The sequence below is a fragment of the Galeopterus variegatus genome, unplaced genomic scaffold (genome assembly GCF_000696425.1).
Source record: "Galeopterus variegatus unplaced genomic scaffold, G_variegatus-3.0.2 Scaffold4330, whole genome shotgun sequence".
In the NCBI taxonomy this organism is placed as follows: domain Eukaryota; kingdom Metazoa; phylum Chordata; class Mammalia; order Dermoptera; family Cynocephalidae; genus Galeopterus; species Galeopterus variegatus.
The window spans coordinates 132,149-146,816 of record NW_007730441.1 but is presented as its reverse complement, the minus strand read 5'-3'; the positions used below and the strand labels follow the sequence as shown (position 1 = coordinate 146,816).

General features: G+C 55.9%; 2 protein-coding genes across 2 annotated transcripts in view; one reads left to right on the top strand and one right to left on the bottom strand.

The window, feature by feature from the left end:
* Window positions 1-200: 200 nt before the first annotated feature.
* Window positions 201-13,041, top strand: LOC103602837 (chromosome unknown open reading frame, human C20orf27). The gene is made up of 6 exons (XM_008587273.1): window positions 201-303; window positions 6,819-6,935; window positions 8,175-8,317; window positions 10,948-11,086; window positions 12,051-12,173; window positions 12,375-13,041. Exons 2-6 carry the CDS (start codon window positions 6,917-6,919, stop codon window positions 12,473-12,475), a joined length of 525 nt encoding a protein of 174 aa, XP_008585495.1. The 5' UTR covers window positions 201-303; window positions 6,819-6,916; the 3' UTR covers window positions 12,476-13,041.
* A 1,374-nt stretch (window positions 13,042-14,415) lies between these two features.
* HSPA12B (heat shock 70kD protein 12B) overlaps window positions 14,416-14,668 on the bottom strand; it is a 13,303-nt gene continuing 13,050 nt past the window's right edge. The window contains exon 13 of the mRNA XM_008587281.1: window positions 14,416-14,668. Coding sequence (XP_008585503.1) covers window positions 14,416-14,668 — 253 coding nt within the window.

Genomic DNA, 14,668 nt, shown 5'->3' with positions numbered 1-14,668 from the left:
AGAACTCGCCCCGGCCAAGGTAGGCGCGAGCTCGCAGAGCGCAGCCGCAGAGCCCCTTGCACGTGACGCAAGTGGCTCAGCGTCCGTTGGCGGTTCTTCGGAGCCCGCTCATTGGTTCGGAGTGTCTCTCGCCCCACCCCCAGATCGACCAATGGGCGGGGGCGGGGGCGTGCCCGTGAGGCGGGCGGCTGCGGCGCGGGGCTCCCTTCCTCGTGCTCGCCGTTGAGCCCCCGCTGCCGCCGCCGCCGCCAACGCTGCCACCGCCGTGGTCGTCCCTGCCCGGCTCGGGTTGGGCCCCCTAAGGTGAGGCTGTCCGTACTCCCATCGCCTCCCGGTTGTGCCCCGCTGAGATCCCTTCCCGGCCCTGCCCTGTCCTAGGTGGTCTGTGCCTGGGACCCCACTGGCCGTGATGGGAGGGCTGGGACCGGGGCTCCGCTTTCGGGGGCGGGCCTGCAGGACTTCCCAGCACCTGAGCTGGGGAGATGTCAGGTCCCGGGGACGCGGGTGGAACAAAGGCGTTTTCCGCGACGTGCTGTCTGGGGGTAACGCAGTGAAGGGGGGCGTGTAATGGGGTCAGCGCCACCTCCTCACCTCGTCCCCGCTGTGGCCACCGCCTCGCTGTATGACCTTGGACGAGTAGTCTCTCTGAGCCTCCAGTACCTCGGCACTCTTAGGGAGGAGGGCGGTGATGTCTGGGAGTGCGGGCTCCGGATACTCCTGCGTCAGCCGAGGTGAGGGTGGGGAGCGCCCAGGATTATCTCTGAGGGACAGAGCCGCTGCGTCGCAGCTCGGTATGGGTGCGATGGGGGGAGAAGATGAGAACGGGGTGGAGATGGGGTGCCACACCCACGGGGATGGCGGCCGCAGAGGATACAGGGGTCCTACGTCTGGCCCTCCGGGGGGCTTGCAGCAGGGATTCTGTTTAGATTCCGGACTAGTGTTCCTGTTTAGTGAGCAGGACCCTGTTGGACTGAGAAGGGAGGCCTCAGCTTGCTTCAACTCTTGAATCTTGGCATTCGGAAGTCGGGGTAGGGTGTTACTCTGCGCCAGGGAGCTGAGGAAGGTCAGGGGCAGCTGTCACCCTATGGATCCAGCCTGGCCTCTGCTTCTTGGGGCTTCTGGGTTAGAGGTCTGAGCTAAACCTGGGTAGGACAGGGATTCTGGAGGCTAAAGGAGTCTAAGCACCCCCTAGCTGAGGGCAAGGGGGCGCTGTGGGGAGAGGATTCTGGACAGAGGAGAGCAGCACCTGTTGGGGAGGCAGGAGGGTGTCGAATGGTTGGGGAGGGGGTCCCTTCTCCAATCAACCACCATCCCTCCTTCCCCTGCACTCCACTGTTTGTGCGAGAGAAAACACCCATACTCATCCTGGCACCTTTGGCCTGCTAGAGGGAGGAGGAAATGAAGTCACATCAAGGCTGAGTTGAAAGGCTGCGTTGATGTGACGCTGCCACAGCCACACCTGACCTCCAGCCTTGCCTTTCCAGGCCTTTCTCTAAGTATTTTGGGCCCCTACTCTGTGCCCAGTCCTATGTCAGGTTCTGGGAGTCAGCAGGTCATTGTGGCCCCATCTTAAGGGCTCAGTGGGTGTTCTTTTTACAGGCTTGAGCTTTAATGGGAGGCTGGACAGTGCTTTTGCTGGACTGAGTGCTTGAGCCAGGACTGAGCCCCAGAATGGGAGCAGGGGAGAGGTAGGAAGGATGGAAGATTATTTCTCTGGTCTGGCTTGGAGAAAGACCTCAAACCAGGTTGAAGAATGGGGATTGAAGAATGAATGAGAAATGAGGCCCTATGAAGTTGGGGACATGTCCCCAGCCACACAGCAGAGGACAAGCTGGGGCTGGCGCTGGGGCCGAGAGATGGTGTGGATTGGGGTCAAGAGGGTGGCAGGTTCAGGAGCTCCACTTTGTCATGGACAGACTGTCTGGCCCTTTCTTCAGTTTGCAGTTTTGGGCCCCTGCATGGGACAGCCTGGAGTAGCAGCTAGCACCCTGTGGGGCAGGAGTCTAGGTTGCTGAGATCTCTGGGTTCCTGTGTAACCATCCATCCGTATGTCCACTTGTCATGTCTCTGGGTAGGGTAGCCTCAAAGCAGGCTTTCCCTCTAAAGCTGGGAGGGACCTGAGCTGGCAGCCCTCTGTCCCCAAGAGGGAAGGTTCCCACAGTTTCCCTGAGAGCATCTGAGAGCCAAAGAAGCCCCAAAAGCCCTTGTCCCAGCTTTCCAGCCCTCCCCATCCTGTGACTGTCCAGGTTGTCAACCCTGACTTGTTGGCAGCCCATCTCAGGGAAGATGTTTTTTTTTTTTTTTTTTTTGCTGTGGTGGGGGCTTCATGTTTCTCCTTGGGCATTTCTCAAGATGTACCTTCTCCACATCATCCTTGTGAGCCCCTCTGGTTGGGGGGAACAGAAGCTCCCAGTAGTCTGCTCTCTGGTTCTCCCTGGGGGCCTGGCTGGCCTGGGAGTGGGAGAAGGGGAGGGCAGGAGGAGAGAAGGGGGAGGGAGGCCCACTTAACCCTTGAGCTGTTTTCCGAGAAGGCTGAAGTCCCTGGGGCCTACTCTGAGGGCCGCTGCTGGCTCCTCCAGGACTGGCCTGAAGTGTCTCTCCACCAGTGTTGCTGGAATTGCTGTTTCTTAAGAAACCAGGCCTTTTGCAGAGGTCGGGTTGGGGGGGAATTTCACAGGGCTTCAGACACAGCTTCACCAAACCCAGGGAGGAAGAGGCCACTGTTTATTCCTGTGTTACAGATGAGGAAACTGACGGACAGAGAAGAAATGACTTGCGCATGCAGCCAGCAAGGGCAGAGCCTGAATCTGAACCAGAACCAGGACTGCTGCCTCTGCTGGGCCGTGTGGCTTAGGCCTCAGTGAGGACTTAGCTGGCACAGGAGGAGCCTGGATGCAGGGCCAAGCTTGGGGTTCTGCAGTGGCCTAGCAGTTCTCTGTGGACAGGGCTGCAGCAGGGGAGGCCCAGTGCCCTCTTTTCCTGCTTCTGATGAGTTGTGTGTGGATAAGAGTCTAGCTCCCAGGGGATGACGACAAGCAGGCTCTCTGTTATGAAAAGAGGTTTGGTTTTTTCCAGCCTCCTCTGGGTCCCTGAAGCCACTTGCCTCCCCTCTCTGTGCTCTCACTGCCCGGAGGGTTACAGGCAGTTCCTGAGTGCTTGCTCTGCACTGAACTCTGGGCACTGAGTGAGACGTGGGTCACTGACCTCAGCAGGCTTTCCATGTCAAGGTAGGCACAGGCTGGTGGCTGGCTGACTGGAGCAAGGCCAGAAGAATGCCCAGGGGGAAGCCACACTCTGTGAGGGAAGGAGGGGTGGCCTCCAGGGCAGAGTTGGCTAAGACAGTGGGGTGGGGAGTTCCTCTTTCTGAGAGCCTCTGGTGTAGTCTAGAATCGCTGGTTATTACCACACCACATCTACCTGGAGGACCCAGCCAGGGCCCATACTTGGGCTCATCTAGTGTGGTCATTTATTCATTCAACAAGTATAAATTGAACATAGCTGAAAGGGCCATTCACATTTCCCTGTCAGTTGCTGTGCTGGATTCTGGGGACATAGGGTTTGGCAAAAACACAGTCACTGCCCTTGTAAGGTGGGGAAGATAGATATCGAATGATCCCATAAGTGAGAAAGGGGATCCTGTAAAGAGTTTCAGGCCTATCCTGGGATTTGGGGGGGTGGAGTGGTAGCATGCTTGGATGCTGGGGCTGAGACCCTGGCTAAGGTGTGGATGGGGGACAAGGGATTATTCCTGGTAGAGGGGATGGCTCGGCAGAGGCAGGCAGTGGTCAGGTAGTAGGCTGGGGGGAAATCAGGGAGGGAGCCCTGCATGTACTAGGTCAGAGTGTTTTGTGAAAAGAGGCCCTGGAAGCCTTTGCTCACCAGCCACTGGTTAAGAGTTTCACCTGAGCCTCCAGAAAGTATCCTGAGAGATGAGGGACATTGTGGACATTGGGCTGTCACTGCCCCTTGACTGCAGAGGTGTGGCTGGAGCAGCCTCTGCAAGGTAAGAAGAGGGCCTGGCACCCTTGGGCTGGGCCATTTGTCATATGCTCTGAGTCCACAGCTTCAGGGAGTGGCAGGAGTGGGTGGGTTAGGGGGCAGGCCACCTCTCCAAGGCCAGGCTCCCTGGGGATAAGCTGAACATTCCAGGGATGAGGTGATGGGCCCCAGAGCAGCCCTGGCCAGAGGTGAGCGGGGCATAGTTCCCCTCCCTACACCCTGGGCTGAGCCTGGGAGCTAGCCTCCAAGGGAGGGGTGCTGGCCTGGGGCTTTTTTTGCCCTGGCTGCTCCTGCATTCCAGAGACCCAAGATTTGTCCTTCCCTGCATCTCTCTAGGCCTCCTCCTACCAGGGGGCTCCTGGTACCCAAGCTGTGCACGTCCTGCCCATGAGGCAGGGCTTGGGCTAGGTAGACTTCTCTCGCATTGGGACATGGGGAGGGAGGTGAGGCCACATCTGCTCCCAGGGCAGCTCGGCACCTGAGATTTATACCCTCAGCAGGCCCAGCCCCTGACTCTGAGTCCACCCTGTGCTTTCTCTTCTTTCCCTGGACCAGCCAAGGTCACTCATTTCTAAATACTTTAGTGTATTTCTCTGAAAAAATTAGGACAGACTTCTCTATATAATACAATTCCATTGTCTCACCTAACAAAATGAACTCATTTCTTAGTGTCCTCTAATAACCAGGCCATTCGTATTTCCTGATTGCCCCCAAATGTCTTTTATTATAGGAAGTTGGAAACCCCCTCCCCATTTATTTTTCTTGCAGCCAGTGTGGTGAAAAAACTAGTTCAATTGTCCTGTAGATTATCCTGCCTTCTTAGTCTCTTAAGTGTGTGTTAATCTACAGCAGGGGTTGGAAAACTTTTTCTGTGAAGGGCCAGATAGTAAATATTTTAGACTTTGTGGGTAATATGGTCTCTTTCACAACTACTCAAAGTACACATGCTCCCCAGCTTACAATGGGGTTACGTCCCAATAAACTCATCGTAAATTGAAATATCTTTAAGTGGAAAAATGCATTTAACACACCTAACCTATCGAACGTCTTAGCCTAGCCTGGCCTTCCTTAATTGTGCTCAGGATGCTTATATTAGCCTTCAGTTGGGCAAAATCATCTAACACAAAGCCTGTTTTATAATAGTGTTGAGTATGTCATGTAATTTGTTAAATACTGTACTGAAAGTGAAAAACTGGTCGTATGGGTACTTGAAGGACGATTTCTACTGAATGTGTATCGCTTTTGCTTTGTCATAAAGTTGAGAAATGGTAAGTCGGGACCTCTGTAGTTTTTAGTGCAAAAGCAGTCGTAGACAACATGTAAACGAGTGGGGGTGGTTGTGTTCTAGTAAAACTTTATTTACAAAAATCAGGCGGCTGTAGTTTACTGATTCCCTATCTAGAACAGTCTCCCTTTGTTTTTCTTCTTGCAGTGTGAAAAAAACAGGTCAGTGGTCCTGTAGAATGTCCTGCCTCCCGGGTTTGTCTCATCACTTTCTTGCAGAGTCATTTAATTTGTTCCACTGTCCTCTGTTTTCAGTAAATGAGAAGTTGGAGCTCGAGGCTCGATTAATCCAGGTTAAACATTTTTGGCAGGAATCCCTCGTCAGTGATGTTGTGACTTTGGGCTGCCTCACGTCAGGACACATCAGTGTGTCAGGCTGTCCCACAGGGAGGGAAGGGAGATTGACCAGTGTGTGACCTCTGTGTGTGACCAGTGTGTGTCACACCCCTCCGTTGCAGACTTGTGCTATGCCCCTTGAGAGTACATGTCATCTGTCCCCAGCATTTGGGCATCTGAGAGTATCTACTTCCTGCCAGCTTTCTCCTCGGGGCTCAGCATCCACTGACTCTTGTTGTTTCCAGCATTTGTTTCTTCAGGGGTTGCAGAATGACTTAGTGTTTGGTCATTCCTTTGTTATTTATCAGCTAGAATTCTTCTGTAAAGAAGAGTTTTTCCTCAACCACCAAGGTAATTTAGTTACAGGAAAGGCCAAGAGACAGGCTGAATTGTTTCTCTTTAATTGCCAGTGCACAGAGTGAAGAGTTAGGGCATTGCTACTGTCAGTGGTGACAAATGAGGGTTTGGGTTTGTTTGTTTTGCTTTCTCTCTTCTTTTTAAATAATCTCTGAGAAAATGCCAGATGTTGTGTATTCCATCTGTTTCCATCAGTTGCACTCATTATTCTTTTTGATGCTTTGATGGTCCCAGCTTGGCCCATCAGAGGCTTCCTGCGGGTGCCCCTGCACTGAGGCTGCCCTTGGGGAGCTGACTGGGAAGCCACCCTGAGACTCAGGCCAGGGTCTGAATGGTAGGTTCAGGTGGGGGCACCCTCCCCACAAGGAGTGTCTGTTCTGCCCATGGCCCTGACTGATCCCTAGGAGGGAAAGCTCCAAGGACACATTTATCTTACATGGTTCCCTCTTCTTGCCCACCACCAGGCCTTCTGTTGCACTGGGTGTGTGACCTGAATAATGTGGCCTCTGAGCCCATTCCCTGGACTTTGGGGTCAGCAGTGCCAGAACTGGCCCCTGGAAAGCACCAGTGAAGTCCCCTCCTTTCCAGTTTGCCCTTCCTGCCAGCTTCAGGTGGGCTGGGTGCAAGAGTCCCTTGCTGGCACTTTGGTACCCAGAAGCTGCAGCTCGGCACGTGCTGGCAGGGCCCTGGGTCAGCAAGGTGTCAGGCAGGGGTGAGGGCTCTCGGGGAATGTGGGCAGTGGGAGGTGTTTGGGTCCTTCCTAAAGGGAGCTCCTCTGCTCTCCCCTAGCCATGGGCCCATGAGTGGCCCTGACCCCTGCCTTCCCCACCCCCATCCTTCAGGCTCCTGCTGGTGTCCTTGGAGCATGGGAGGCTGCTGAGCTTGAGCAGTGGTGTCCGTCAGGAGCTGCATATCTCACCCAGTGGCAGGGAGGGCGTCCATGGCTGCAGCCAACAGGGGTGAGTGCATCCTACTGGGCAGGCTTTGCATGAGGGCTTCCAGTGGGCCTTGGTGGGAGGGGGCATTGTTGCACACAGGGCCTGCAGCAGCTGTGTGTATGTGTAGGAATATGACAGTGCTTGCCAGGTCCCAGGGCTCACCCCAGCCCTAGCAGGGACCCCTTGGCCTGCTAGTCTGTGGAGGTATGTGCTCCTGTGTCTCCATGTTCCAACCCCCATTCTACTCTGGGAGGTGGGGGGGGCATATGAGGGGCTTGTGGTGAGACTGGTAAGGTGGGCAGGGCCACACAACAGGCTGTGGAAAGGAATTTGGGTTTCATTCAGAGTCCAGGAGGGCTAATGGAGGATTTTAGGAAAACGTAAAATTTTAGGGTCAGGTTTGTGGGGCTTAGCAGGCACTGTAGATGTGCCAGCTGGTCCAGGGTCTCCACTGAGTGTCGAAGAACCCAGGCCAAGGTTGGCCCTGGCCCCCCCACCAGAAGGATGCTGGGCAGGGCTGTCAGGAGGCCTATGGGCTGGGGTGCTCAGAGAGAACTGGGGTTATGTACTCGGCCTCCTGCAGCTCGAGCAACCATCCAGCCCAGGCCCTGAGCCTGGCTCCCTGCCACTCTGCCTGTCTCAGCCCTCTGCCCTTTCCAGCCTTGGAGAACCTGACCCAGCTCAGGGACATCTGAGGGCCTTGATGGTGGGCTCAGCAGAGGAGAGAAAAGTGTCTCTGGGAGGCTCCTGTGGATTCTTCCTCCTTACCTGCCAGTGATCAGTGAGGTTTAGTGGCAGCTGCAGCCTCTCCTAGGTGGGCTTTTTGACTCCCTTTGTTTCTCCTATCCCAGGCAGGTCCCATTCCTGTCCCTGTTCCCCCAGCTTGGGGTCATCAGGAGGGGCAGGCAGGGGCTTAATGCATTGACAGACCTGGGAGAGAAGGTCCCAGGGATGGGGAGCTTGGCACTGTGACGGAGAGTACTGGCACGGTGCCCACAGGCCTGGGTTGAGCTGCACACTGCCCACTGCTTGATGGGAGTCTGCAGGACTGTCTCTTCCTATATCTGGTGCTAGCCTCATCCCCTCCAAGTGAGGGGTCATACTAACCAATCCCTGAGTCCCCCTCTACATCCAGTCTCTGGGGGCATTTTTTGTGGGAGGACTCGCAGAGGCAGGGTGGGGGCCTCAAGCCTCAGGATCCAGTGTCCACCTAGCCCTGAAAGGAGCCCAGCCTGTGGAGCCCTCTTCTACTCTCCCTAGGCAACAAGCCCAGAGTCCGGAGTCTCCGCTTCGCTGCAGGCCACGATGCAGAAGGCTGCCAGAGCCATGTCCACTTCGATGAGAAGCTGCATGACTCAGTGGTCATGGTCACCCAGGAGAGCGACAGCAGCTTTCTGGTCAAGGTACATGCACACCTCCTCCATCATCAGCCTGCCTCCCTCCACCTCCTCCTTGGCTCTGCCTGGCCTCCCAGGCCTCTCTGGGCACTTTCCTCTCAGCTGGGTTCATAGGCACGTCTCTGCCCCTCCCTTAGCCCTGGCTTCCCCATCTGTAAGAGTAGGTGGTGAAATCTCAGTGAGATGAGTGCAACGCGAATCAAGAGGATCAGAGCTGGTGTCACCAGCCTTTCCCAGACAGTAGCAATGCAAGGTAGGTGTTGAGGCTGTGGTGCCACAGGCCTGGGTTCAGGTCGCAGCCTGCCATTGTGGCTGTGTGACCTTGGGCAGGTCACCTCGGTTCCTCTTCTCTCATGTGGAGGCAATTCACACTGCATGGAGTTGGTGTGAGAATGAAAGTATGTATATGACACAGGTGTGAAGCTACTAATGATGACGACAGGTGTGGCTGCTTGTACCCTGCTTTGCCAAATCTCCGGCTGACTTAGGTTCTCTGCAGTAGTATTTATCACCCCACATTTTCTGCTCGGTGGAGCACCTGCTTCTCCTCATGGCCACACCTCCAGTGTGCCCCTCCAGCTGCTAGGACACTGCACTGCTGGAGCCTACATCCACCTGGAACCAGGCAGGAGGGAGGCTCTGGAGCAGCTGGATTGCAGAAGATGGGGAGTGAAATCTTCGGGTTGGTCAATAAAGCAGGGGTCCAGAGTTGAGCAGAAGTGCTCGACTAGGGTGTGGGGGTCTGGTCCATGGAGACCACCCTGAGGAGGGGCTTGCTGTCCTGCTCAGAAAGGGGCCAGGTTTGTATCTATTTCTGTCCAACTCTAAAATGCTTGCTCTTTCTCGCACAACTGACAACTTCCCCAAGGGAATAAAGAGATTGAATCAAAACTTTTAAAAATAGCTCCCGGGCCAGCCCGGTGGCGCACTCCTGTAGTGCACCGCTTGAGAAGCGCGGCGGCGCTCCCGCCGAGGGTTCGGATCCCACATACAGACCAGCCGCTCACTGGCTGAGCGAGGGGCGGGAGCAACACCGAGGGTTTCGATCCCGTGGCTGGTCCCGGTCCGGTACGGGGGCAACACTGAGGGTTGCGATCCGTTGCCGGTCACGAAAAAAGACAAAAAGGAAAAAAAAAAAAATAGCTCCCTATCCCCATTGCAAAATTTATTTATGTCTATTAGAGAAAATTTGGAAGACAGAGAGAAATATGAAGACATTTTAAAGTACCCACAGACATACTATCGAGAAATAACCATGGCTAATATTTTGATGTGTGTCATTCCAGCCTCGTTTTTTAGCTTTGTTTCCATAAACAAAAAGCTGGTATCACAATTACATGCTGTTTTTTGCTTGTTTGTGTTGTGAATCATCTTCTGCCTATGTTAGTAAATAATTTTCCATGAGGTTTTACAACTGCCTAGTATTCCATTATATGAATATGTGTCATCATTGATTTAGATGGTTCTCTATTCCTGGGTGATAGGGCTGTTTCTGTTTTTCATTGTTATAAATAGGACAATGATGAGTATTTTTTTGCACATCTCTGAGTATTTCCCCTGGAAAATTCTGCAAGTGGTGCAGCTGGGTCACAGGATTACAGTTGGCAGGTACATCCAGAAAACTTTCTTGAGAGTTATGCCCCCTCCACCAGTAGAGCATGAGGAGGTCACATGGTTTGAGGTTTATCATGCAGTGACATCAGCCTGGTCCAATTGAAAGGCTAAAAGCTCCATGCAGCCAGTCTCACCTGTTCCCAGGGGCAGGGCCATCCAGCTCCAGTAACTATGAGCAGGAGTGTGTGTGCCCATGTGAACTGGGGGTACAGCTGGACTGGCGCTCCCATCAGCCACCCTGCTCAGCAGCCACCTCAGCTTCTGACCCTTCACACCATGGAGTTTCTAAGGATGGCATCTGTCCCAGAGGCATCAATTGCCAAGCACTGTATGAACAACAGAAATTGCTTGGGCTGTGAGCAGTGGCTGTTGGGCACAGAGAGCCTTGGAGTGGGCAAGCAGGCATCCAGGGTCAGGTGGCAGCAGGGCAGGCAGGAGCCCGGGTGGGCCAGCTCTGGACTGATACAGCTGGGCTAGTGTCCGTTTATCTAATTCCATCCTAGCCCTCAGCCTGTGCTGTTTGTGTTGTCTGCTGTCTCCATATGACTGACTGGAGGCCCAGCGGCCTTGACCCTGGGCTACTGGCTCTGGACAGGTGCTGGTAGTGGGGCGGGCAGTGGCTGGTGCCTTGCCGTGTGCCACTCATGGCAGGAGTGGCCAACAGGTCTAGGAATGACTTTACCCTGGCCACACCATGTGGCCTCCAGCCAGTCATTTCCTGGCTTCCATCTTTTCCATCTGTATAATGGGTACCTGAGGACTCAGGGCCCATGAGGCAGATGCTGAGGAGGGTGCTCACCAAGCTGTGGGGATGAGGTCCTCAGGAGAAGGGCTTCTGTCAAAGGGCCTGGAGCCAGGAGGCCAGGGGTATGGACGAGCTGGTGTGATAGAGGGAGTTAAGCTCCCTGGGCTCCCCAGGGAAGCAGGTGCTGGGCCCACAAGGATCACAGGTGGCAGGATCGGGGGGTCCCTGGGGGAAACAGTAAATGAAAGTGCCTCCCTCTCGCCCCTTCCTGCTGCAGGTTGGCTTCCTGAAGATCCTGCATAAGTATGAGATTACCTTCACTCTGCCCCCAGTGCGCAGGCTGAGCAAGGACATCCGTGAGGCACCTGTCCCTAGCCTGCACCTCAAGCTGCTCAGCATCATGCCCATCCCTGAAGGTGTGTCCCCTCCTTGGGGTGGTGGAGGCCTGCCCTCCTCCAGCAGGGCCTGGATGTTAGTGGGAGTGCGAACGTGGGGTGCTCCCTTCCCCTCAGCTCAGGTGGATGGGCAGCTCTGCAAATCAGAGTTGTCGTGCCTCTTTATGAGCTTGCAATGTGGCAAGTTAGCAGGTCCCAGGCCCAGGCTTCACTCCCAGGACAGAAGTCTGTGAGCTCACGTTGGAGGGCTGCATCTGCCATCGAGCAATACTTGTTACCTCAGTGGGGATGAAGCTGAGATGGGAGCCACTGAAGAACTGGCTTTAGGCCTCCAGCCCTCCCTCTCACCTGCCCCTCAGGAAGAACCTGCTGGAGCCACAGGAACTTTGGGTGGCTAACTGCTAGCACCCAGCAGTCCAGGGCTTTGGGTTTCAGGCTGCTTCTCCCTACCAGGCTGGCTTGAGGTCCTGCTCCATCCCCCACCCCCAGCCTGGCAGAGGCTAGGGTGTCAGTTTTGCAGTGTGCTGCATGCAGAGCGCCCTCAGAGCCCCAGCTTCAGTTTCATGTCTCCCTCCCAACACACCTCCTCATGATCTTGCCCTTCAGTGGATCCAGTGAGACCCTCAGGCCTTTGCCTCTTGCCACCTGGTCCACTCCAAGCCTGCCCTGGGCCACTGCCTTCTTCCCCATCACCCACTCTTGCTGCTTTCCTTCTGAGGAATCAGGGGTCTTCCTCCTGGAAGCCTGAATTTGATCTTGCTTCACCCTTGGAGCCATACTGGGGAGGTCTGTAGGCCAGAGGCACTTCCAGCTCATTGAAGAATGCGAAGTTTCTGAGGCCTGTGCACCCCTCCTTGTGGGGATGGGGGACTATCATTGCTCCTTTCTTGAGGAGGCTCAGCATGTCTTGGTGGGACAGTGAGGTCTGGGGACAGGATCGGGGGGCCCCTGGAGGTGCTGATCGCCTGCCCCTGTCCCCGGGCAGGTTACAGCGTCAAGTGTGAATACTCAGCACACAAGGAGGGTGTCCTCAAAGAGGAAATGCTACTAGCCTGTGAAGGCGGTGCCGGTGCCTGCGTGCGCGTGACAGTGCAGGCACGTGTCATGGGTGAGTGCAGGAGGGAGGTGTGAACTTGGCCCCAAGGATTTCTGTCCCCCTCCGGGAGCCCTGCTGAGGCTCAGGGTTCCCAACCTCCCTGGCGGGTGTCGCCCTCCCCCCAGCTGATTCCTGGGGGGAAGGAGGAGGGGTCCCCTTGGAGTAGGGCCAGGGTCACAGTGTGGCACATCAACTTGCACCCCCGCCTTGCAGACCGGCACCATGGCACACCCATGCTGCTGGATGGTGTCAAGTGCGTGGGTGCTGAACTAGAGTACGACTCCGAGCACAGCGACTGGCACGGCTTCGACTGAGGCCCGCGGCCCCGCCTACCTGGTGGCCCCTCAGCCTTAAACCCCGCCTCGTTTCCCCGACATGCTGCGTGATGGTGTGGCTTCCTCGCCCTCCCCGGGGTGCACGTGGGAGTGGAGTGTCAGAGGCCTCCAAGCTGGGGCCTCGCCAACACCTCTCACCTCCGCCTTCGTTCACACCACCACCCTGCCTCTCCCACTTCCTCCTCTCCCTGTGCCTCAGTCTCCTGCCAGAAGAAATGGGTTGAGCTCCTGAGTAGTCTCTGAGGAGGGGTGGGGGCGGGCCTGGGCTGGGTTCTATCCACTCCCCACCTCAAGCCATAGGGGCTCCAGCCAGGGTCTGGGAGAGAAAGGAGCTGGCTGTGATGTCGTGAGGTCACTGCCCCATTACTGCTGCTGCTGTCTTGCTTCAGCCACCTCTCCCGACACTCCCTCTTCCCCACTGCTGTCCACGGTGAGTAGGAGGGAGGTGCAGTGCCCAACCCCTACCCCTCAGGTCTATGTTACTTGGTTTTTAAATGACTGGTTGGGATAAAACCCTTAAAAAATAAAGCTTCCAATGGATTCCAGAGGCTAGAGGAATTTTTGTTCTCTGGAGTCCCGAGAGCGCCCAATTTTTCACAGGTGGGCCAAGGAAGGTCTTGGGTAAATTCATTCTTTGAGGAGGCAAGGGCAGGGTGTGGTGGTGTAGCACCTAGCCCCAAAAGAGGTATGCACAGGTGGCATTTTACTCCTGGAACTAGCTGCCAAGACAACTAATTTGGATGGGGTGGGGCCTCCTGTCCAGGCCAGAGAGAGGCCTTAAGGAGAGGGGGAGTTCTGTTTGGGATGCTTGGCAGGGAGACAACAGCACCCCCTTCTGGTCAGTTCCAGCCCTGTGAACAGCTGAAAGCTTTCTCCCTTCTGTAGAACCCACAACCCCAACACTACTCCACTATTGGCGGTCCCCACTTGTGTGATGCCAGCAGGCTGTGGCTTCCTCTTGAGCATAAATGCTTTATTGTCACCTTAGGGTCCTCAGGCAGTTGGGTCTGTTGCATGTCATAGTTGGAAGGAGGTGCCTGACGTCTCACACTTGGGGAAACTAAGACCCATGGGTGATCGGGGAATGTCCTAATGCCACACTGTGTCAATGGCAGAGCTGAGACCAGCCTCCAGTGCTCTCTTTGTTCTCCCTATCCCCCTAACCCCCAACTGCCCTTCCATGGCTGGGGTGGGGTGCAAGTGGGTTATTCATAGGGTGTCCTTGGGCCTTCCCAGATGTACTTTTTCTTGAAGGAAAGGCCCCCAGAACGGTACCTCCACATCCCTTCATAACCTCTTTCGCCTTAATAATGTATCCTTCTCCCCATCAGTCAACTACTGCCCTTCCTACAATTAAGAGTCATACTTGGGTGGTCAGTACCACACCCAGGAAGGTGCTAATACCCCTGTCCCTCTAGTATCCACTTGCAGTCATTTTCCAGCGGCATAGGGTTGCTCTGCCCGGCTCCCTGTATGGGCTAAGACCGTCAGTGAGCGAGTTCCAGCCCTTCGGGTCCAGGCCTTGCAGAACCTTCCTCCTGCAGCCTGCCTTGCTTGGCCTCTCCCCTCCCCCCTTTCCAGTCCAGGACAGGGCTCAAGTCTTCTGTTGCATTCTGTCTTCGGGGTCACACACCCCTGCCAGGCTGGGCGCACCGTCTTGCAAACCTCTTCTGTCTTTCTCATCCCCTCAGTCCTTGGCAGCGCTCTTCAGCCTTCCTTCCAGTCGGTGGACCAGGGCCCAGTCCCAAAGCCCGAGTCTCTAGATGTGTCCCCACCCACCCTCGCATGACCTCATCTCCCCAGGGCTGGAGGGCGGAGAAAGGGGCATAAGCAGGTTCCTCCGCCCTACGGCTCCCCAGACCCCGGGACCGAAACAGGGTGGGCTGGGCAGAGGGGGCTGGCTCCGCGCCGGCGCGTCCTCAATTGGAGAGAAAGTCGATGGCGGCACGCACGGAGCGATTGGTGCTGACGTCGACGGCGGTGACCTTAATCTCGGTGTCACCAAACTGCATGGCGGCGCGGATCTCGCGGCGGCCAGGGGGCGCGCCGTCGACGGGCGCGGGCTCGAGCTCGAGGCTGAGTGCGCCGCACTTGCGCACGCCCGGGTCGGTGATGAAGCGCGCGTCCTCGGCGGCGCAGCAGTACAGATTGATGAGCACGCGCCGCCGGCCC